At 38.4% G+C, this 23,050-nt stretch overlaps 1 protein-coding gene across 49 annotated transcripts in view; it reads right to left on the reverse strand.

Annotated features, from left to right (window-relative positions):
• Positions 1-23,050, reverse strand: part of LOC125263978 (receptor-type tyrosine-protein phosphatase delta) — a 600,442-nt gene that overhangs the window by 62,849 nt on the left and 514,543 nt on the right. For 28 of the 49 annotated variants that reach the window (XM_048183181.1, XM_048183182.1, XM_048183211.1 and 25 more), the window contains 9 exons: positions 10,989-11,177; positions 10,042-10,050; positions 9,469-9,486; positions 7,114-7,224; positions 5,406-5,417; positions 2,602-2,871; positions 958-1,539; positions 419-564; positions 134-278 (listed from right to left, as the gene is read on the reverse strand). In XM_048183181.1, the coding sequence (XP_048039138.1) occupies positions 134-278; positions 419-564; positions 958-1,539; positions 2,602-2,871; positions 5,406-5,417; positions 7,114-7,224; positions 9,469-9,486; positions 10,042-10,050; positions 10,989-11,177 (1,482 nt within the window). The remainder of the gene's footprint in view (positions 1-133; positions 279-418; positions 565-957; positions 1,540-2,601; positions 2,872-5,405; positions 5,418-7,113; positions 7,225-9,468; positions 9,487-10,041; positions 10,051-10,988; positions 11,178-23,050) is intronic. The other 21 variants (XM_048183213.1, XM_048183203.1, XM_048183201.1 and 18 more) reach the window with 5 other exon arrangements.

Genomic DNA, 23,050 nt, shown 5'->3' on the forward strand with positions numbered 1-23,050 from the left:
GTTCAAAGAAATTCAGGATTTACATTAGCAAATACTGTTAAGAAATGGAGGATTTCTGCTTCAGCAAGTGCAGCTCCTGTTCTCCTGTTCCGCATGTGTATAGGAAAGACAGTAAAGACAGAAGAGGACCTACGTGTCTGAGGGGTTTCAGCTGAGATCTCATTGGTGTATGCGCCAATGCCATGTTTGCTGCGAGCAGCCAGCTGAAATGTGTATGTAGTGAATGGCTTCAGATCTTTCAGTAAATAGGTTGTGGTGGGCTCAAAGCTAACACGTTTCTAAGGAAAGGAACAACAAAACAAAGGTTAAAACCCTAGAAAATACAGTTCATACATCATCCTGAGCCATGAAAAAGATGGCAATTCTGGTTGGATTTAGACAAGTGAAGGTGTTTGCTAATGACTGTTGATATTCAGACCTCCTCTTTGTCATCTCCTTTCTTATAGAGCAGCTCGTATCCGATTATTTGATTGTCCTGGCCTGTCTGAGTGGGGGGGTTCCATGACAACAGGATGCTTGTCTCAGATTTGGCTTCACCTTTGAAGTCCGTCGGTTGAGAGGGCACTATAAAACGTTATAATAAATCACAGAAATTTAAAAACTGTCATATTCAAAGTGTAATTGCAGTGATTTTCATGTTTGTATTGTGGGAATACATTGGTGGATAAGCAGACATTTATCTCACTACAGGCTTAGTTCTCCTGGAATAATCTGAGGTTCAGCGTATGGTGGTAGTTTACAGTCTGTACTTCAGTCCCATAACAGACTCAATTGCGTTTTTTCACAAAGTGGTTTCACTGTATCAAAGTTTTGGTTTGTGTCCACCAAGTTACAACTTTTATGTTAAATTTCCAGCATAAAGAACCAAACTGTGATATAAAATGTTGTTAAATAATCATGGTAAAAAGCAAACTGGACATTGTCCTCTTTATAATTCCTATAATTTCCAAAACCCACCTCCAGTTTTGGCTATGATCTGCAAATCCGATGAGAGCGGTCCATCTCCTACAGAGGTGAAGGCCAGGACCTTGATGTAGTAAGTCTTATTGGGCGTCAAGCTTGGAATGGTGAGGAAGTTGGAAGTCCTTACAATCTGTTTTTCCCATTGGTTGACGTGCTGGCTGGGATCGGTGGTATAGTAAACCCTGTAGCCCGTTATCTGCCCATTGGCCTCCTCAGGTTCGTCCCAGTGGATTATAGCGGTCGTGGCACTTAGCATGCGCCCTCTGACTTGCCGTGGAGCGGTACTTGGTGCTTGCTCCGCCGTTTTGGCCTCGATGGCTTCACTGGGAGGCCCACGTCCAATGTTGTTTACGGCAACTACTCTAAATTGGTAGTCGGAGTAAGGACTCAGCCCGCCCACACTGTATCGAGTGGTGGCGACTCCATCAATTTCTTTATAAGAGTCCTCAGAGATTTTGGGCTTGTGCTGGATGATGTAATAAGAAACAGGTTCGGGATTTCCAGAATCCCATGTGAGCGTGATGCTTGTTGCCGTGCGTTCTGTTACCTGGGGAACACCTGGCGGCTTCGGTAAAGCTGGAGCATCAATAAAGAAACTTGAATCAGTTAATTTCAATTATTTGGAAAATGGAAAATCCACTGTAATTAGTTACTAATGACTATTTGAGACTGTGAGGGGAATTCACTAAGATTGAATGGTGCCCGCTGATAGTGTGGTTTATTTGCACACACTGTCTACTATGTTTTAGTGCCTGATCCACTAAAGGAAATATGCAAATCAGGTAAACTACTTGTCCTGGACAAGTGTTAATGTCGAGCCCTGAGGTGCATTCTATAATGAGCCTAATTTACTTACAAAATGTAGCATTTTAGCACTTTTAGTGCTTTACTGTTTACTGCACAACATGCACACAACAGTTTAGTGAATTCGCCCCTCACTGTCAAAGGGCATAAACATACACCATCAATAAAGGTAATTCTAAAAATTGGAAAACTCAGATGTGAAACTATTCTTCCCTTGGTTTACCGAAAATGCATTTGTTATGTGTGCAATCGTATTTTTAAGCTAAGCAGTGTCGTACGGCTTTGTCATCAGCATTCATGGACCATGTGCTCTTCCCTTGGGATACTAGCCGAAGGTTAAAGTGTCAGCTTGCTCTGCCAACACACGAACAGTAGGCGTGTGTTATAGCACCATTTACTGCTAATGTAATACAGCAAAAGAGCTCTGAGTCTTGACAGTACCTCCGCGATAAGGAGGAAACCAAGTTCCCCTAGAGGAAAGTGAGACTTTGTGGTTTGTTTAGAACTTGTCTTAAATATTCCACAGGCTGTAATTTATTGCTTTAATTCAGAGCGCATTAGGTGAGGTTGGCAATAGGACAGATAATGTTTAGTCTTTGCGTGCTGTCTCTTGGGGCATATTATGACTAATGTGGTTTGTTGTGTCTGCTAGAGACAATGGCTTTGTGTGTGTGGATATAAACAGCTGTAAGTGTGTCTGCATGTTTGAGCGTACAAGTGTGGCAACAGTAGGAGCTCATGGATTCATCTGCAGAATGTGATAAGACGGATCAAATAACAGCAGCTTGGTGCCGGTTGGAATGTTAAATATCGAGCCGTCTCTTGGATTCTCACCTTTGACCGTAATCTGTGCGACTGCCTCTATAACGCCCAGCGTTGACATAGCGACGCACGTATAGTTGGCCGACTGTCGGACGTCAGTGAGTTCCAGCACATTTCGCCCAATGGGCATGTCATCTTCAGGGGTCAAATCCTCCGACCCCAGCATCCATTTCACGTAGGGCATTGGTGACCCAACGGCCACGCAGGTGATGTTAACGCTGCCACCGGGCATGATTTCATTGTCCGTTGGGGGAATGGAGAACCGGGGTGGAACCCGTCTCACTGCAAGAGAACACAAGGACCGGTAACTTCCCGTACAGATGTACGTCGACGAAACATTCGGGAACATTTAACAGATGAAGAACTGACAAAGAATTAGCATACAAAGAACTGGTGGATTTCACCACTACATTGTTTCAACTGATTGATATATGGCAGGAACCCACAGGAAACTAACGCACATGTAGAAGACACAAACATTTCGCCTCACTCCCTTTGGACTGGGACATTGAAACAGACACCATGCACAGGTGACCCACGCGTGACAGACGGGCGGCAGCACACGGGGGAACTGGAGGGCCACAGCATGCAGGAGTTGCGTGTGTTTGTACAACTTCGATGCTGCGTTCTCTTCCAGTTGATGTGAAGAAATGTGCCGAATCACATTGCCACATCACACACACAGCGACGAGCCCCGCGAGAGGGACGCTGCTAAACTAACAACAGGTAGAGACCAGCTGTGACTGTTTGTCTGTGACTGGCTGCCATTCAAAAAGTGGACAGACGTGTCAACGGAAATGGTCTTAAAACCGTTAATAAACAAATGTGATGACAATGAAAAAGGATTCAAAATTTAAAAAAAATTAACAGATGCAGTAAACAAATTAATGGACGACCAAAAGGTATACCCTCAGTGCAAATGGATCATGGGGGGGAGGCATTCCTGAATCTGTCATGCAAACAAGCACATTGCTCATTACACAGGAAAAAGTTTGGGAACTAGAGAAAAAAGAGGAAGAACAAGAGTAAAGAGGAAAGGAGACGAGGACAAGAGGGAAGGAGTAGTAGTGTCAGATAACAGTAAATCAACAGGGCTATTAAAAGCAGGAGTCTCCAAGACAGAAAGAGAGAGAGAGAGAAAGAGAGAGAGAGACAGGGATACTATCCACCAGCTCCTCAGAAAAGGGTTTATGGGACAGCAGAAGGGTGGGAGAAGATTCAGGAGTCCAAAATAACTGAACCGATGTCAGTGTTACTGCTTACATACTGTCAGTCTCAGATGGCATTGGCTGATGTATAATGCACGCAACAGTGGCAGGGGCATTCTCGACACGAATGGCTCCGTCCGCTTTACACAGCTTCTGGGAGTCAGTGTGCAGCGGTTTATATCAGTCCTGCTACAATGAGCCCGTCTGAAGACAACGAATCACTAGATTTGACAAACTTTGTAAGGTTCATCACAACAAATCTATCAAGAGTTTCATAGAGTTTTGATTGAAACAGTAAACTATAGAGCAGTGTTTGCGAAGCTAGTTCCTGGAGGCATATCGATAGTACACATCTTCAAACTTTTCTTAAAGAGATTCAATTCTCTTTTTAGACTCTAAGAGCTGAAATGGATGGGTCGGACAAGGGAGATGTCCAAAAGGTGTACTGTTGGTGTGCGACCATGAACAGGGTAGGGAAAAAATAAATTGATGTCTGAGTAGAATGCTACATTCCACCATGGCAGGGCTCTCAAATCACCCACTGATCTGCAGAGTTTAGTTCCAACCCTAATCAAAGACATCTGAGCAAGCTAATCAATGTCTTCAAAATTACAGGTAGGTGAGTTGATCAGGGTTTGAGCTAAACTCCGTAGGGTCAGATTTGAAGAACCCTGCACTATGTTCAGGGTTAAATCCCATTTACCTGCTCCTATTCGTGATAGTCCAACCATGCCCACCTGTTTAAGACCAGGGGTGTTCCTTGGCTAGGATCTTTATTGTACCACTTACAATTAAACTAACAAAAGGATGAACCTAAAAAAAAAAAAGTTTCATGTGGAGTTTATTTAAGTCTCTGTGTAAAACCATCAGAAATGGAAGAAAAAGAAGGAAAGATAAGAATTTCGACGACTGATGGCATGCATTCGACCGGAGATGTCGCGCTTCTCTGGAGATGAAATCTCTAATTATTGCGAACAGATTTTCAATCCTATCGCAATTAATTTCCAATTGAAACGCTGTTCCAGGAGACATGATGTTTTTCCTTTCATCTGAATACTGTTACGTTTGTCGGGTCTTGAGAACAACGCTCTACATGCATCAATTGTCCTTTATTAGCAGCTTGTTAGGTGGAAAGGAAAGAAAATATCTGATCTCACAGACCTACGGAGCATGACTCATTGTAGTTTGTACCGTGCAAGGTCAGAGCATGGAGTTTTTTCTAGGTGTTAGGAAGGCACAAGTCGGTCAAAGTAACGAAGCAGGACCACTGACATGTAGGTGAAGACAGACAACTTCAGCATGACCAATCCACCATGCAAACCCCCCAACAAACTGCGCACATTCTGACTGACATGCACCACTTTTTGATCAAGCAGTACAGCGGAGAGCAGGGCATTCATTCAGACCACAACAAAAGGAAATGAAGAAGAAACTGTCCAAAACATAAAACATAAGGAACCAAAAGCAGAATTTAATCATAGACACGCAAATGCAGCTATGCAGCTACAATATTTTTTTTTTTTCGTACTCTTTGGAATTGTGAATAGCGTTTGTATTGTTTGTTTTTTTCAGAATTTGAAGATGGTTAGAAAGAAAAAACACACCAACCTTCTCGCAGCTCTGAGGGATGTAGGGAATTGATGCGGAAACAAAATAAAATGAGGAGAAAAACAAGGGAAAATACAGAGAGAGTAAAACAGGCCACATTCAACCCAGAGAATTGCTGCTAGAGACAGAATGTCTAGGAAAAGAAAAGTGTGCTGCATTTTACAGGCCTTTTAATGCGCTGCCCATTAAACAATATGACACAGGTCCAGTTATGAGCTTTACATGCCATCAGCAGTTACCGTGGTTTGGACTGACTTTCCTCTGGAGTTTTGTTCATTTGACATATATATTTTGGTACTTCATGTAAACCACATGACTGGGACCTGCGCTTGAATTCAGCCAGACTCCTTAAAGCAGTAGTTGACATCAGGCCTTCAAGGTTTTTAAGATGGGACATATTTTGGCAGCTTATTATGACAAATTTTGGGTTAAAGTCAACATGAAATCAAAATCACACTGTTTTCCGACTAATATGAGATATTTAGTGGTGTACGTGGTGGCGGTTGACCTACAGTGACCAGTTAAACTTATTTTTAGCCCTTTATTTTTTAACCACTTTTTGCCATCCAATAAATTCCTTATGGATAAAACCAAGCCCCTTTTTAAAATCTTGTTTCATTATGAAATACATCACAGTATTAAAGTAAAATGGTTTGAGAATGCAGTTTCATGTTGACTTTACTGTGCCAGATTATATAGATGTAAACTTGAACTAAAGAATGCACACAAAGGCAAATGCCCCATCATAAGTCAATATCATTAAATATTTTACATTTATACAGTGGAGTGATTCTTCAGTTAGAGGACCTTCTAACTGCTTAAAAAAAGAAAAGAAAATTCATTTAATTAAATTGGAAGTTATAACTCTGAATTTTTTTAAAAGTAAAAAACATGGATTGTCAGTTCTAAAATACTGACACATTAGGTAATGGCATCTAATAAAGATACTCTCAAATCATGAAGTAAAAATCTTAAAATGAATGACATTACAAAATGTCATTTCTCATTCCCTGCATAACCACATATATATCCAAATGTAGGGCAGCAGTATTGGGTAACTGTATTGGTAATTCTATTGCACCATAAGTAAAAAAATAAAATAAAATAAATAAGGCTATGATAATCTGTCCTTTAAAACTAGGATTTTTGTTTGTTTGTTTTTACTGAACATTACGTATTTATTTAATCATCCTAGGGTACAGAAGTGTTCACTTAATTGAAGAATCACCCATATACATTACATTATAGTCTTTTATACTACATTACAGAATAAAGATCACTGAATTTGTTACATTTTCAAAAAATAAATAATAAAATAATGACATAAAACTTTTCTCTTGTTCTAAAATAAATTAAAATAGCATTATTTGCCAGTATAAAGAGAAATGAAAAATAGAGAGGTCAGACATTTGCTGTAGAGAGGAAAGAAGTTAAACTCAATCTGTCATTCCTGTTATCTTAAGAGTCAGTCATATAACATACACAACAAGCAATCGAGTCAATAAAGGTTAAATTGAAATTAAACACCAGACAGGCAGAAAATCAAGGTGGCAGCAAATGTCATACTTGCAAAAAATGCTCAGGAAACCAGAAGGATCCAAACAACAGAACTGACCCGCTAACTGGCTCAATTTGATTCAAATGTGTGTGCATCTAAAGTTTTTATATTCTTTTGTTGGTTTTGTTTACCGCTGTGAGCTGTTCCTACCTCTGACATACAGGTTAGCAGGTGCAGAATAGCGCGTGCCGTCGTTGTTGGTTGCGACACATTCGTACTTCCCTTGGTCCGATTCCTCACTTTGTTCGATCTGCAGCGCTCCTACACAGTGGGAGAGAACACGAAGCAGAAAAAGATAATTACAATAATAATAAAAGCCTTTAAAAAAACTTCCACTAAATCGCACGCTAGGCCTATTTCTCTCTATGAACTGGAATATTTGTTCTGTTTAGGTCTCCATAAGGGTGGACGCAACAGAAGGACTTCAGCTAAAGGAAGTTTACTGCCAACTGACTGCTGCTATACTGATGTTTAACCCTGAGAGGCGACATCTGCAGGCATGCCTCGCATTGGAGAGGTTCGTATAGACTTAACCAGTTTATGCAAGCTAAGCTCCTGGAAGCTGGGGGTAGAAATGTTTCCCCTTAAAATGTCTAATGCAGTATTTCATTCTCTAGGCCCGATGCATCACGGGAAAGCAATTTCAGCACTAAAGATGGATTTCACGGTGGATTCGCGATGCATATTATGATTTTGCAGGAATGGAGTAATTTTGAGGTGCTTAAATCGAAGTGTGTTGCGAGCTAGTATCTCGCCCTATAAACTATCTTGCATCAGTTGCACTGGGAAGCGGGTCTAGAGAATAGCACGGCAAACACTGCAGTAGATATTTGAGAGGGTACACAGAAAGAAAACAAAAAGAGACTTTGCAGCATTAATTATCTTGGACATTTTACAACCACATCAATGGAGAGGAAAACATACAGTACAAGATACATGTTGCAGGGTTTCTAAAGGCACTTAATCGTAAGGGTGTTTCAAAATAGTTTGAGCATTACTGTTTAGAAAAACAGTTGTGATAATAATCAATAATAATACTGATCAATTATTAATTGAAAGGTCTACAAAAGGTGAGGGGGGAGGGTAGCCCTGCAATATTATTACACATCTCACAGGACTGTTCATTATGGGAATGAGTGAAAACTGCAATACAGCAGCATATGACTCAAATAAAAAAGGTTTACAGTATACAAAAGCAGCATAAAAGGGGGAGGACAATATAAAAAAAGAAATTTGGCTAATAAAATTTGGTGTTAAATTCAATTCAAATTCATCCATCAATAAAATGGCCAAAGATTCAGAGGGTGAAAATCAGTAAAAATGGCAGCATTCTCAGGAAAAAAATGCGCTGCTTGAATCGTAAAAATAGAAGAAGAAGAAAAAAATCTGTTGGGAGAATTATCGTTACCAGTATATGAACCTCTAGCACATGCAAATCTTTCCAAAGAACAAGAAATGTGTGTCGGCACAACTTACAACCTTTTGACAACCCTTAGCTGAAAAATAAAATGCAATTGTATTAGAAAATTCAAAACGGCCTCCGCCGACAAGAAAGCAACCAATCACTGCCATAGCTTACGCAAAGCTACAAATGACACCCATAAAAATCCACTAATGGGATCAGCAGTGTGGTGTCACATGACCCAGGGAAAAACATTTCTTGTAGTGCACTGAACCGCAGCGGACACCGCCTCCTGAGTAGCTTGACAAAAAAAACAAAAAATGACACAAAATGGCCACCTCGGTATCATCTGCCAGACCCACTGTTATCTTTTCCCCAACCCTGAAGAATGGAAAAAAAATAAAAACATCAAAAAGGAAAACAGCCTTCAACCCAAGAAATGCAAGAAGGAAAAAATAGGTGGAAGAAGAAAAAAAGCACCGCAGAAACTTTATCAAAAAAGTAGTTGTTTGGGCTTTTTTAGCTTGTTTTGAGAAGGGTATAGGTAGAGGAAAGCAAATGGAGGACGAAGAGCAAAAAAAGAAGTTTGTAAAGACAGAAAGATGCTTTTTGGGGAAAAATCGTGGCAGAGAGGTCTCCGGTGTGTCTCCGACATCTGGGCTCATGTGCGGCTGAACAAGAACAGCTAAGGGGGGAAAAATGTTTGGCTGTTTTAGTTGGACGAAAAAAGGGACACATGATCTGCTATGGCCAAAAGATAAAAAAAAAAAAAAAAAATATATAAAAATAAATAAATAAATAATAATAATAATAAAATAATGAAATAGAAGACATATAGGATATGCTTCTTTGGGCTGCAGTAAGCATATCGACTCGAAGAGAAAAAAAAATACAAGAGGCTTTCTTAAACTGAAAGAAAATCAAACGAAATAAAGAAAAAACGCTTACGCAAAAATGATGATAGATGGGTGGTGGGAACAGAACGGGATGGGGGGGGGTGACAATGGGGAAGATGCCGGGGCGTTTCATGGATGCAGACACATGTGGGACAGGAAGAATGAAGTCAGTTGTTCATTCTGTGAACTTGAGTTGAGCACTCTTACCTCTTATTGGCGTACCACCTGGGTGGATTATATGAATGCAAATAAGATTAAGAAAGAAGAGTCGTTAGTACGAGAAGAGAGTCTGGCCGCTTTGGAAGAAGAATCAAATTAGCTTTGCTTTGCTTTCTTACAGACTTTATTAGGCTACAACAGGAAAGAGAGACTCAGAAAAAGACAGCCATTGGCTCTAGTGGAGAAAAGCACAGGATTGAGCATTGGTCACTTTAGGAGGTCAAAGAGCAACTGGTACAGTGGATGAAGCACAAGGGGCCATTTTGAGACCTGCTGTGGCCGTGATCTAGCGGGAAGGGAACTAAGGATTGATTGGGATCTTGGAGTGAAACAGTGGAGAGTCTTTGAGCTGTGATTTGAGACAAAGATGGAGTGACAGTGTCGGTGCGTGGCCCTGACCAGCTGCTCGTGTTGGTGTGTGCTTTACTGCTAGTCAACTAGTGTGTGTGTTCTGCTAGTTTATCGACACCGTTAGTAAAATGCATGCCATGCATTTTAACAGTAGTTTGAGAAACATGGAACATTAGTGGGAGGCATGTGTGCTCAGATCTACAAACTTACCAAATGACTCTGGAGATTTACAAAACAGAGAGAAGAAAGACAGCATAAAAAAATATGATTATATTCCTTACGTTTGCTCTTGTTGACACACTTAAATCTGACACTCTATTGCACAGGGTTATAAACGGCTAGGAAAATCAAGAGAGAAATCAGACAACGAAAGAAAACAGGACAAGGGCAGAGCGGAGAACTCTGGAAAGACATATTGTACCATTTTGAGTGCTGGAAAACACATTGTATTCAACTCAACCATTACATATTCACAATGTGCGTCAATTGCAAAACGAAAGAGGGGTTGAGGGGAGCATTACAAGAGAGACCGCAGACGAAGAGAAGGAACGTCAACTGCGGCTCCCAATTCAACGGAAAAGAATCACCAACATTTTCAGCCCTGAATTTAGTCAATTGGATGCGCTAACACACAACAAAGGTCACACACACAGGGACGGACATCTCCTCTTTTTTTTTTCTTTTTATTTTGGATGTAATAGAAGTTTTCTAGGCTGCTGGTACATGTGCATCATGACATGAAAGCAACAAACAAAACAACTTTGATGATTCTTTTGAGAGCAGTGAATGAAGCCAGATTGTACTAATTGCGCATTTAAGGAAGATAAATAAGGACATGTAGGACGACAGTTATTTATTATGCATGGTTCGGCTGCTTTTTGCGACTAAGTGTTAGAATGGAAACAAAACAAAGCCCAATTTAAGCTGGCCAAAAATGCAGTCATAGCAGTGAATCATGGGTAATAAATTAAACAGACGGGAACACAAGACACATCACAGACAGTGGGGGACGTAGACGGCGATGCCGTTTCCTACAGAAAACAAAAAAATGCTCCATGAGAAAGAACAGAAACTCAAACGTAAAGGAGGACAATAGCGGCTCTTGTCGCTGCTTTTCTTCTGCCGTTACGGAGCCCAAGGGCTTGGAGGAAAATTACCTGATCGGAGCTGTTTGATGCGTCCATTGTTGTTACTCGTGTTGACCGGGAGGAAGTCTTTGAACCAGGAAATGTCTGGGTCGGGGTTACCGCTAGCAGCACAGAGCATGGTGGCGGTACGGGTGCGCTCGACCACCTTGAGCTGAGGGCCCATGTCTATGGTGGGGAAACCTGCGGGCAGCTGATCCTCTGAAACACAGCAACACCATCATAGTTACACACACAAACACAAACATGTACTTCCATTGCTCTTTATCACAAGTTGAGGTAACCTGAAGAAGCTTGGGGATTTGGTCCCGGCTAACAGGGAACTTTCTCAGCACTTTGGCTAACATTTTGGAAAGGTTCTCTCAAAGTTATGTACAAACTGCACCTTCCAAATTCAAAAAACTGTTTTGAATTAACTATTTGTAATTGTTTAGCAACATTTAGGGGCCATTTACACAACACTGTTTTCAACCAAAAACTGAATTTTTTAATGTGTTTTGGCCATTCTTTTACACGACAACGCGTGAAAATGCAAACTTTTGAAAACGGGTTTCAAAGTGCACATTTTTGAAGACGATACAGTCATCATCTCCGTGTAAACTACAAAAGCACACATTTGTGAAAACAATGACCTCATGCTACTCAGTCTAACGGTGCAGAGTGTTTCTACAAACAGTGACATCGCCAACTACTGGCCTGGCATACATAATACAGAGTTTTTAGTCATTTTCATAGATCCGTGTGAACGGGGATCGTTTTGACAATGTTGTCATCTGCACGTGAAAAACAGAAAGGAAAACTTTTCCATTTTTTATACATCGTTGCCAGGTAAACACACCCTTAGTCATTAAAATATGCCAGAATGGGTAACTGGGTTGCCAATCACTATGAGCTAACTATTTCAGGACCGAATGATTGGTTTGGTTTATAGATAAACTGCAATAAATTATTTCAAAAATTCAATAAACATTTACAAAAATTAGATACAATGATATTCTCTTCATCTCTCGAACATTAAAAGTAATCTTTCACTTTTAAAAGTAATCACTTTCAGCAGACCATAAATAAAGTCTCATTCACACCTACAGTAGATGAACTTACGCAACCACTCAACCCGGATGTGATGTATTCTAATCAAAACTTTAAGCATGAGGTGAGAATTACCAATATTTTGGGCTAAAATTATAATCTTCAGACACTATACTAAAATGGATGGTTATGAATAATTATGTCCAAAATATTTTTTCTTGCATAATTATTTATGTTCATTAGCCCAAGAAAACCTGCAATGCATTTATTTTAATCATACTGACGGTCATTTGTTTTTTGTGGATATATTCATACATCCATGGTGAATAAGCGGAGGGTAACGGCTGTTTCACGACCTGTTTAAAGGAATCCTGATAAATAAAGTCACAAAAATACCAAAACAAACGTGTGTGTGTGTGTGTGTCAACCTACAGCAAGCACAAGCAATCTAAAACAAACAAGAATTCAACAAGCCTCTAGGGGACATTACTAACATACACACACACAAACACGCTGTGATTACCACTGAACTACCTAAACATCTCCTAGGATTCTTTTTCTATGAACTGAAAACACCTCAGCTCAGGTATACGAAACCACATTAATGCAAAAATATATTGTTTCACTATTGCAACTGCCTCAGCTGCAGCATTTCACAATACTTTTGGATAATTTGTGTAAAATGTGATTACAAATGCAATGATTTACTGTAGATTTACATTAGAATAGAGCAAATCAGCCACTATGATGTAGCTGCTGTATCACTGTTTAGTTCCATCTTACATGTTGACAGATCCTGGGACATTTTCTCTTGTTTCCAGAAAACAGTGAAGGATTTGAATGAATGCTTGATAGACAACGGAATAATATCCCTGTCTAAATAGTGACTAAAGACTGATTATGACACTTCATCGCCTCAGAGGGAGGCATCTGCTGTAATGGAGGATTTCCTGCAGCTCATAAAGAGCTTGAAATGCTCCTCATTGTCTCTGAAATCATTATAACACTCAGTGATTCAGTGAAGATTTTAAAGATGTCCTTAATTTATGGCAACCAAGTGCCAAGGTCTAGGTTTTGAAATTTGTACATCCCAAGGTTTAATTTATATTTTAACATCCCAGTAAAAGGTAACAATCTCAGTAGAAGAGGGTGCTTAATTGTCATGAAAATGTCACGATGCAAGAAAAAAAAAAAAAAAAAAAAAAAAAAAAAATGTTATTCATTTTCTTTATGCAAAATACAATTTGTGATTTATGTCTTTTGATTTTGGGGGGAAATATGACCTGGACATGTTCTTGGCAGGTTTCATGTCCAAAACTGCCTGATGTTTTCTATGTTATCCATTTAAAACATTTCCAGTCATTTTCCCTTGTGCATTAACACAAATTTTCATATCTTTCTGCAAACATTCTAATCCATATCCTCTTGTGACCTTCACAGGCTGCAAGCTTCATAACGCAGTGTATGGGTGTCTAATTTTAGCTCTTCTGTGGTGTGTAGGCATCATCTGTTAAGAGCTACTTGGCAGCTAAAGTTACATGTCAGTCTGTTTTTCTAAACATACAGATATAAAATTACTACAAAAGCTACAGAAAGCTGCTGAGGGATCATTCTGAAGTCTGCCAACCTATACTTCTTTCTGTCCCCAACATGGTGTCACACTAGCTGATAGCAGGTTTAATCTGTGTTTAGACACTTTCACAATTACACTAAACTAGATTTTGCTTAACATAAGCATATATTTGGTTCATGGATTAGTTTAGCAATTTTCCTCACCTCTGTACTTCTGTATATTATTTCTGCCACCCATTGAATGCCATTCCTACTTATTATCAGTGGTGGATGAAGTACAAAAATCAATCAGTTGAGTAAAAGCACAGATACCTTAATACAATATTACTTCAGTAAATGTAAAAGTACTCATTTTCAATTTTATTGAGTAAAACTACAAAAGAACTAGATTTTTTAATATACTTAAGTACTAAAAGAACTTATGGATGAATCATGTTTATTATTTATTCTAGCTGGCACTAGTCAGACTAGTCATTATTTAATTAATAAGAAATATTAGTGCAGACCTATAATATGTGTTATCTGCAAATAAGTAAACTTTTTTATTATAAAAAGTATTATATTATTAATAGTTTTATTTTATTAAAACATATAACATATTATTAAAACATTGAAATATTAAAACATTGAAACTTTACTAAAATATGGATTTAAGTTAATTCAAGTGAGTTACTGAAAACAAGTGAAATCATACACCATATAGTATTTTAAAAATGAGGAAAAATAAAATTTGTGTCAATATGTGGTAAAATTAGTATATGGGGCAAAATTTGGGGAGAAACACCATGCAAACATATTAGTTTTATATCATCTGAGATTAATTTGTGTTATTTAACCAAAAATTATTAAGTTCTTGACTCAAAAATGGCTGCAATCAGATCAGTTCAATCAGACCAATCATTCAGTGTGATCTGTGAACCAATTCAACAGGATAATTGGATAGAATCAGCTCGTTCACAAATCGAATGGCACTCTTGCGCCTCAGAGGGGGTGGTGATTTCTTCAGTTAGAAATAACCAATAAAATATATGTTTTTGTTTATGAAATGTAGTAATGTGAAAGCAAAATATTATGCTTTGGAATGTAGTGAAGTAAACGTTTCCCAGAATAAAAATATCCTTTCAAGTACAGGTACTTGAAAATTGTACTTAAATACGGTAACAAGGTAAAAATACTTTGTTATTGTCCACCACTGTTTATTATTATCCTAACTGGATACTACTGGAATGCCTCAGGGCTCAGGGTTAGGGCAATTTCTCTTCTCAATATACACAACAGAGCCAATTATAAAGGCACAACAGTGTACAATCTAAACTCATATCACAACCTACCTTTCAGACATTTTAATTTCTAGCTGAAATTTTGCCCTTTCATCACTGCTAATAGTGTTGGCTCGTTATTGATAAACTGCTATGATAAACTGTCAATCCAGAAATGACCATTTCCTGTGCTCACTCACAATAAACTCTGCTAATTTATTTGCAAGCTTTATGGAAAAGGCCAACAAATAACGTATAAGACACTTATCCAAAGCTCAGCATAACGTTAATTGTGTACTGGCTCTGGGTGTGTGTAAGTCTTTAAAGCAATGCCAAGGTCGATGTGTGAATCAAGCTCTTTAAACGAGCCAAATTTCACCTGCCATAAAGCCAAGTGCCTGCAGTCAGCCTTAGAGGAACAGAGGCAATGCTGCTAATAATTATTGAACATGACAATCCATGCTGCTTAAAAAATCAATGCCTTTCAGGCTATATGTATTGTTGGAAATCAAAATATGCCTGTGAGACTGTATGTTTTCTCTTTTGAGAGAAATCGATTTTTGATATCCGTTTCACAATACAGAACCTCAAATTCTCCTTCCACCAAACAGCAAGAACTCTCCAAGTTCAACCAAGTACATTTGTCCTTGGTCCGCTCCGGGCATAAGGGAGGTTTTTCCCTGGGACATTTTCTATTCATATTTCTCAAGCTAACGGCAAAATACTTTTTGTAGCTCTGCTGCATAATTAAATATGGATTTCTGGAGTCAGGCATTGTTTTAGCAGCATTTTCTAAGAATACAGTACACTTTGGTGTCCATTTCTTTTAAAGCAGAGGCACATTGTTTTCTGATGTGTGACATATTAGATTCATTAGACAAACTACGGTCTAACAAAAAATTAATGTAGTGTGAAAAATAGCTATCAAATAACATTATTTACTTGGACCTTCCTTATGTTAACAATTGAGACAATAGTCAATTGACAATTGCACCTCATTCACGGAAATTGCTGTTTTGCAACAGTAGCATGTATATGAATGTATATGTATATGAAGACATGAAAGGAATTAGGAAAAAATAAGAAATGTCTTGAGCTGTTAATTGACACTTTTGGATTCCTCTTCATTTTAAAATCTTAAAATTGGCATCTACACAGAATTATACCATTTCAATACCATTTCACAAAGATCAGTGGTGTATTTTTAACACAATCAAGTAAAGTCAGTGATAGTTTGGTTTCCAACAAGAAATCTCTCCACACACACGCACGCATGCATGCACACACACACACACACACACACACACACACACACTGAAACACACATACACTCACACACAATTAATCAGCATTACATTTTTAAATCACCTCACAAATTAAATGGTACTTCACTCTGCCAGTTCTCTGATTAACTGCAGAAAAAACACCCCAGCAGTGGCAGAGATGCGTCCTCAAGCTAACAGCGAGCAAATAACCGCGTTAATTGTTATTTAAGTTGTACTCTCCACATGATTGTACGTTTTTTGAGGAGAAAGGTTATTGACGAAAACATTTCAAAGCATAAATTAATTGAGCTGCGTTCGCCATATGCTATGTTAGCACTTCTGCTCGCGGCCACAACGAGGTTTTTCTGCTGGAGGACGAATAAATCACGCCGACGAGAAAAAAACAGCTGTGTAGGTCAATCGAGAAGGTGAGAGAAAGAGAAATTCAGGGTTTCTGAGGTCAAAAAGCGATAATACGAGAGGGGAATTTTAAACATTAAATTAAAAGTTAGAAGTGCATGAGATCATTTTTCCCAGCGACATGCATTTACCATCTTTAACATCAAGGGCAAAACGGATCCCAAGTGCTCATCTTAACTCTCATTATACACTAGAGTACAGTATATCTCCCTTCCTCACGTCACTTGGCGTAGTATAATGGTGCGGTCGTCCTGTGAAGAGAGTCGCTAGCAGCCGCAGGCCGAACGAAAACCCCCTGGTGACCATTTACACACATTAATGACGCTCAGGTCATCGAGCAACCGATGGATGTCCTGCCTAATACGCTGCTGACGGGGGGAAAGCAGCTATGACTAACAGGAGCCTTTAGTTGCTGTTAGAGCATTCCTCACTCGTTTAAGTTTATCGCTTAAACGCATTAAACTCTTTAAAATAAAAGCCTCTGGTGGGACATTGTGGTAATGTTTTTTTAATTGTGTCTAAATCAGTGTTATTTTAGTATTATTTATATACTATTACAGTATTTATTAATATTTTGAATTAGCTTTTGTTTTTATATTTTCAGTTTTCACTTTAATTAGTTAGTAATAGGGCTGCAAGATTTATCACACAGTACGAAAAATAACATTGAATTACGTACTGAAAATCATGTTTATCGCTTAAACGTTATTATTAATGCAATTATGAAATAGCAAAGGTTGCGATTATTTTTTTTTTTTATGCTCAGCTTGTCAATGAAGTATGGCTCCAAATGCTAATCCATCTGAAAGCACTGCGAGTTTGAGTCTCTTATAATGTACGCATCAAAGATCTTTCCAGACATGAGAAGCATTTATTAACATCTTGTCCAACAAAAGACAACATTTAATAACATGTTTTTACTCCAAACTCACTTCATAACGACAGTTGAGCATCCTTCTGTGAGATGATGTGGCTTCTTACACAGAATAAGGCAGTCGTGTGTTTATTAGTCATGTTTAATCAATCAAAGCGTTTCAATCTTCTGTTTTTTTCAGCTACAGCAATAAGATTTATGTTATCTTCTTCTGTGGCAGGGCATATTTAGAGTTTCTGCGCAAGAGCGCCCTCTGGCTTTCAGATGGAGAAGCATTTACTACTGATCACAGAGCTGTACAGCTCTGACAAGCTGTGCATAAAATATTTGCAGTCTTTGCCAAATCGTGTGCAGTTTAATCGCGATAAATCGTGCCGCCCTAGTTAGTATCAATGAAAAAAATAATTCTAAAGCATGTATTAACCTTAGTTAATGTTATACAATTAACAGCTGTATTTTAATAACCTACATTAATACCTACCGTTTTTTTGTTGTTGTTATTGTTTTTACTTTTTTGTAGTATTTCTGTTTAGCTTTTAACAGCTTTTACGTGCCAATGTAACATTTTTAATTTACATTTTCTCTCTAATATTTGTAGTTATATTTTGTTTCATTTATATTTTTTATCTTTATTTCAATTATCAAACAAATAAATAAATAAATAATAAATACAATATTTTTAATAGTATTAGTGAATAACAACAACACTGGTTTAAATATTTTCTAGGCCCACTGTATACATTTAGACCACATTAGTGTAGCCGTTGGTACTAAAATGGCAGCGCCACTCTCGTTAGATGCAAAATGCGCTGGTCTAATCGCAGCAGACTACAGAGGACAACACACTAATTAAATACAGCTAATTGAGTCTCTGCGGACCGGCCAAACGTGATTAGTTACTGTTTACCCGCTCAAGTTAGCAGGGTTTGTTTAACTGACAATGAGCGAAGCCAGAGGAGGCCGATGTGGCGCACACACGCAGCTGGAAATTAAAAGGCCGTGCGGAGTAATTGATTCTTTTTCTTATCTGCAAGAAATGCTGTGAGCGAGATCCCAAGTATTCTTTCTGTTGGCTGCGGAGCTCAAAAACACACAGAGCTGCAGACAGTTAATGGATTTTGGTTGGGAATCGATCAGCAACATTGCCCGACTGATGCACGTATTAGATTGAGCTTCGCTTCAGCGTTGTTGGCGCTGCCGGCAGATGTTTTTTTTTTTTTTTTTTTCTGGATGAGGTTATTCGCTGTGGAAAATCCCCCACGGCCATAATAAGATATATTTGTTGGACGTTTTGAGCGAAGGCAATCTCCTTAGAGCCGCTGTCACAGGTCAGCTGGTGTAAAGACGCATTGTGCTGCGGTCATCCCTCCCACCGCAAAAGCGCAGATTACCAACAGAGACAAATAGCAGGAAACCCTTCAAGTATGACTGCCATCCCAGCCGTATTTTCCGCTTCCTTTGGCGCTTTTGTGCTGAGCGGCGGGCCGAGGCGGGTTAGGCTGGGCTTGTGTTTGCTTCACTTCGCTCTAGATAAGTTTGCGCTGTTTTTTTCAGCCTGCTACAAAAGGGCAGAGAAACGCTTTCTCTCCTGGACTGTGACGGCAGTCAATGTTGGTGGATTCATCCTGAATTCCAGCTGAACCCCAGAGACGTGGCTACGGCATATTGATACGGGATTTGCTCGCTGTAAAAGAAGCAACGGTGGTGAGGGAAACTCTGCCGTCATCTTCTGTTTCTGATGAAGGCTGATGGCTATGTGTTTGTGTGTGTGTGTGTGTGTGTGTAATTACCCCCCTGCACTAATTAATACAGTAATTGTGCTCTGGAACAGTGAGTCACAACCATAACAAATGGACAAACTGAACACAGAGGGCGAGTGAGACTGGGAATCAACAACTGCTTATTTTTCAGGATCCAGGAACCATATTTTTTTGCCAATATTTTTATTTAAATTAGGTGACATGATATCTGGAATATAGTTTTTAGGATGTCTATTTGTACTTTTTAGCACTATTTAAGTGCAAAATACTGAAATAAAAATTAATTAAATTTATATAGGAAAATAAAAATGACTAAATTATAAAATGATTAAAACTAAAATAAAAATTATAAATATAAAATAAAAATATACAAATTAAATTTCATATTCAAAATATTAATAAATACTTTGACAGTTTATAAATTATATTAAAATATCACCTGATGAATAAAAATTACTCTTTTATGCTACATATAAAACTTTTTTTTTTTTTTTATCTTTATATTTTGTTTGTGACATTTCTGTCCATACAAACAAGAGAAATCAAACACAGACACAAGGAGTGATATCTGACTCAAAATATACCAAGAACCATCACTGTATCATGTAATTTGTGTAAGACTTAAATCAGTGTCATTTGTGACTGGTTAATATGACATTAATAGACATTTGTGTAAAAAACGTTCTTACTCAGTATGTTTGCATGTTTACTTAAGATGCAAAAAAGAAAGAAAGAAAGAAAGAAAGAAAGAAAGAAAGAAAGAAAGAAAGAAAGAAAGAAAGAAAGAAAGAAAGAAAGAAAGAAAGAATTTGAGTGATTTTATTTTGACTGTTTTAACCAAGAAAAAATATCTGCCAATGGGTTTAGAAAATAAACTTGTTTTTCCTTTTGACTAATACTTTCCCAACTCTTTTGATGATTTCTCCAGAAAACAAGACTTAACAAGACTCATTTTGTTTCTCAAGAAAATGTATCTTGATTAAAGAATATTTAGATATTTGTACTGGAAAACAATACAAAAATAGCAAGCACGAAAACTATTTTTTTCTTTTTTTTTTTTTTTTCTTTTGCAGAATGAATTATACTGATGTTCCTCAAAGGTGCTAAAAGAACTGGGACGGTGGTCCATTATACAGTTTAGTGCATTATAGAGAAATATTTGTTGAAGAATTACAGAGATGCATGAGCAATCAGCAAGATGAGACATCTGATAACTGTCAGAAATAAAGCTCTTAAAAATCACATCGGTCGATTGCGTGTGCGTTTGCATTTTCCACCCCCTCTCAGGCTCTCCTTTTTCACTCCTCCATCTCCAGCGTTCTCATTTACGCCCCCCTAATGTATTCTGTTGTTTTCTTTGGCATGGTTCAGCGTGGCCTGTTAATTACGCTTTTGTTCCGTCTCGAACAGAATCACTCCAGCGAATGTAAGAGCTCTCCATTAACGACACAGACGCTTCCTCTGCAGCAGAACTTGCCTTCAGCTTCTTTCTGTTTGCTGTTATTTTCCTCTTCTTCATGTGACACTTGTTCTGTGATAATAAAGGTTATCTTTTACATTTGGCTGCTCCATAAATGACAGGCGGCTAATCCGGCCACCAGTGCGTTTATCAGTGCGTTCCAGCTGCTGTATAATCTTGCAAGAGCTTTTGCCGAGATGGAGAAAAAAAAAAAGAAAAAAAAATCTGCAACGTTTCCATCAATCATGCCTCTCATAAGTCAGAAATTTGACCTGTTCAGGAATGCCGACCTCGGGCGAAAAGAGTGTCGCTCATGGGAGCACAGATGTTCACAACTGTCTCTGTCTGGACACGGGGAACGTTGCTACACGTTTGGGATGTGTGATTCTTTCTGTCTGGATGTTAAAGAATCTTAAAATGAAAACAGATGTCAGTTTTATTTCAAGTCCCTGTAAAGTCAATTCTGAGAATTGTGTCAAAACACATTATAAATGTTACAAATGTATTGCTGAAACATTACAAAGACTGTGAACTATGTAGTACTGAATTGTGAAGTTAGAGCGTTAAATAGTTTTTCACCAATTCTGTGTTCAGGATTTTTTTGGCTAAAACGGGGGTTTGATGACCACTGGAGCCGCCGAGCATGGCCCCGCCCCAAACACTATACAACTGTCGATGATGCACCGAGCATGGCGCTGCCCCTAACGCTACAGCGGCTCGCCTGGTCAATTTCGAGTGTCATTACCGTTAGTTGTACTGCCTACATTTTGCTAGCTAGTAATGCCTTCGTCAAGCAAATGCATATTACCTGGTTGCAATAGTATACAAAACAGCTCGGTCTCCTTATTTAAATTTCCTAAAAACGATGATATGAAGAAGGGGTAGATTACTTTTGTCTCTGCAGTGATCATTCTACACCGGATAGTTTTACAAACTTTCATCAGAGACAACTGGGATTCACTGATAATCCACTGTTATTGGTAAATGGGGCTGAACAGACTATCTCCCGTCTCGGCGTTCATCCTCCCATCCCACCGACAACCGACGATATGGGGCTGGATCGAGTCTCTCGCGGGTGGGCGTGGTTTCAGTTACTGCTTATTTTTTCACGATTTTGATAACTTGTTTCATTTACTTGGTGATTTTTTAATCATTCAAATTTGGCTGGGTGGTTAATAACACATTTTTCTGTGGTGTGACAAACACATACTTTAAATATGTCTTTACAGGGACTTTAAAGATATATCTGAAAAAATGAAGGCCATTTGTAGATGATAGCCCTCGATTCATATGTGACATTCCGGCAATATTAATTATCCAAGTCTTTAATTTAGGGTTTAATTCACATATAAACATTAATCATCATACATAGCGTTTACCATATACTGCAAAATATTGGAAGTAACACTTAACTATTTTTCATTGTTAACTAATCCAGTTAACTAATGGAACCTTATTGTAAAGTGTTACCATCATAGCATAGTTTACTAGTAATGTTAGTAATAGGTGCAACATTTTAGGGTGCTTTCACACCTGCCTCTTTTGGAGCATTTGTTTCGGAACCTGGTGCGTTTTCTCGCTTAGTTAGGTTCGTTTTTTGTTTAGGCATATATGAACATGACAATCGATCTTGGATCCACATCAAAACAATCGCTCCGAGATCACCTGGACAAGGCAGTCTCGGTCCAATCGCAAATGAACTCTGGAAGTGGTATCAAAATTCAAAATGGCAAATATTCTTAAAATGTTGTGTAATTGCTCTTCTCCTCCGTGCATTACAAGAATGCAGTCCCGATGAAGCATTGCTTCCCACTCTAACTGCATTATATAGGCTATATAATAACGTGGGAATGATGACTACATTCGTATAGTGTTTGCGTGTGTGTCCACAGTTACAAATAAGCCACAATAAGCTTGATGGATAACGCAGAGGAAACTAACCACTAAGAGGACAGTTTTACTCACATGTGACTTGCCCAAACACATTTTGCTATGCTTTAAAATGTTGCCTTGTGAAAGCAAACTGAACAAAGAATAAAATGCAACATTGTAACAAGTCCTAGTTTCAGAACAAAGCAAATGATCTACAGGTCTGAAAACACCCTTACTTTGCTATTGAAACATCCAAAACAAACTATAAACTTTTAGTGATGTCTGTCAGAAAGGGATGTGCACTTGACAGCAGATATACCACCGTAAATATTGAAATTATGCTTACTATTCTATTAATTAGATAGACATCTTTAATCTCTAATATATATCTATATCTCTGTTTGTTCTGTTTTTTGTTCGAGTACGAGTACGCAAGCTCAGTATTGGTGCATCCATAATTTCAAACGATATGGGGAGCATTTTATCCACTCTTTAAAAGAAAAAATACCATCTATTCTCTCTACTGCAGTAATGATATAAAACACGCTAACAAACACTTTTATC

The sequence above is a fragment of the Megalobrama amblycephala genome, linkage group LG3 (genome assembly GCF_018812025.1).
Source record: "Megalobrama amblycephala isolate DHTTF-2021 linkage group LG3, ASM1881202v1, whole genome shotgun sequence".
In the NCBI taxonomy this organism is placed as follows: domain Eukaryota; kingdom Metazoa; phylum Chordata; class Actinopteri; order Cypriniformes; family Xenocyprididae; genus Megalobrama; species Megalobrama amblycephala.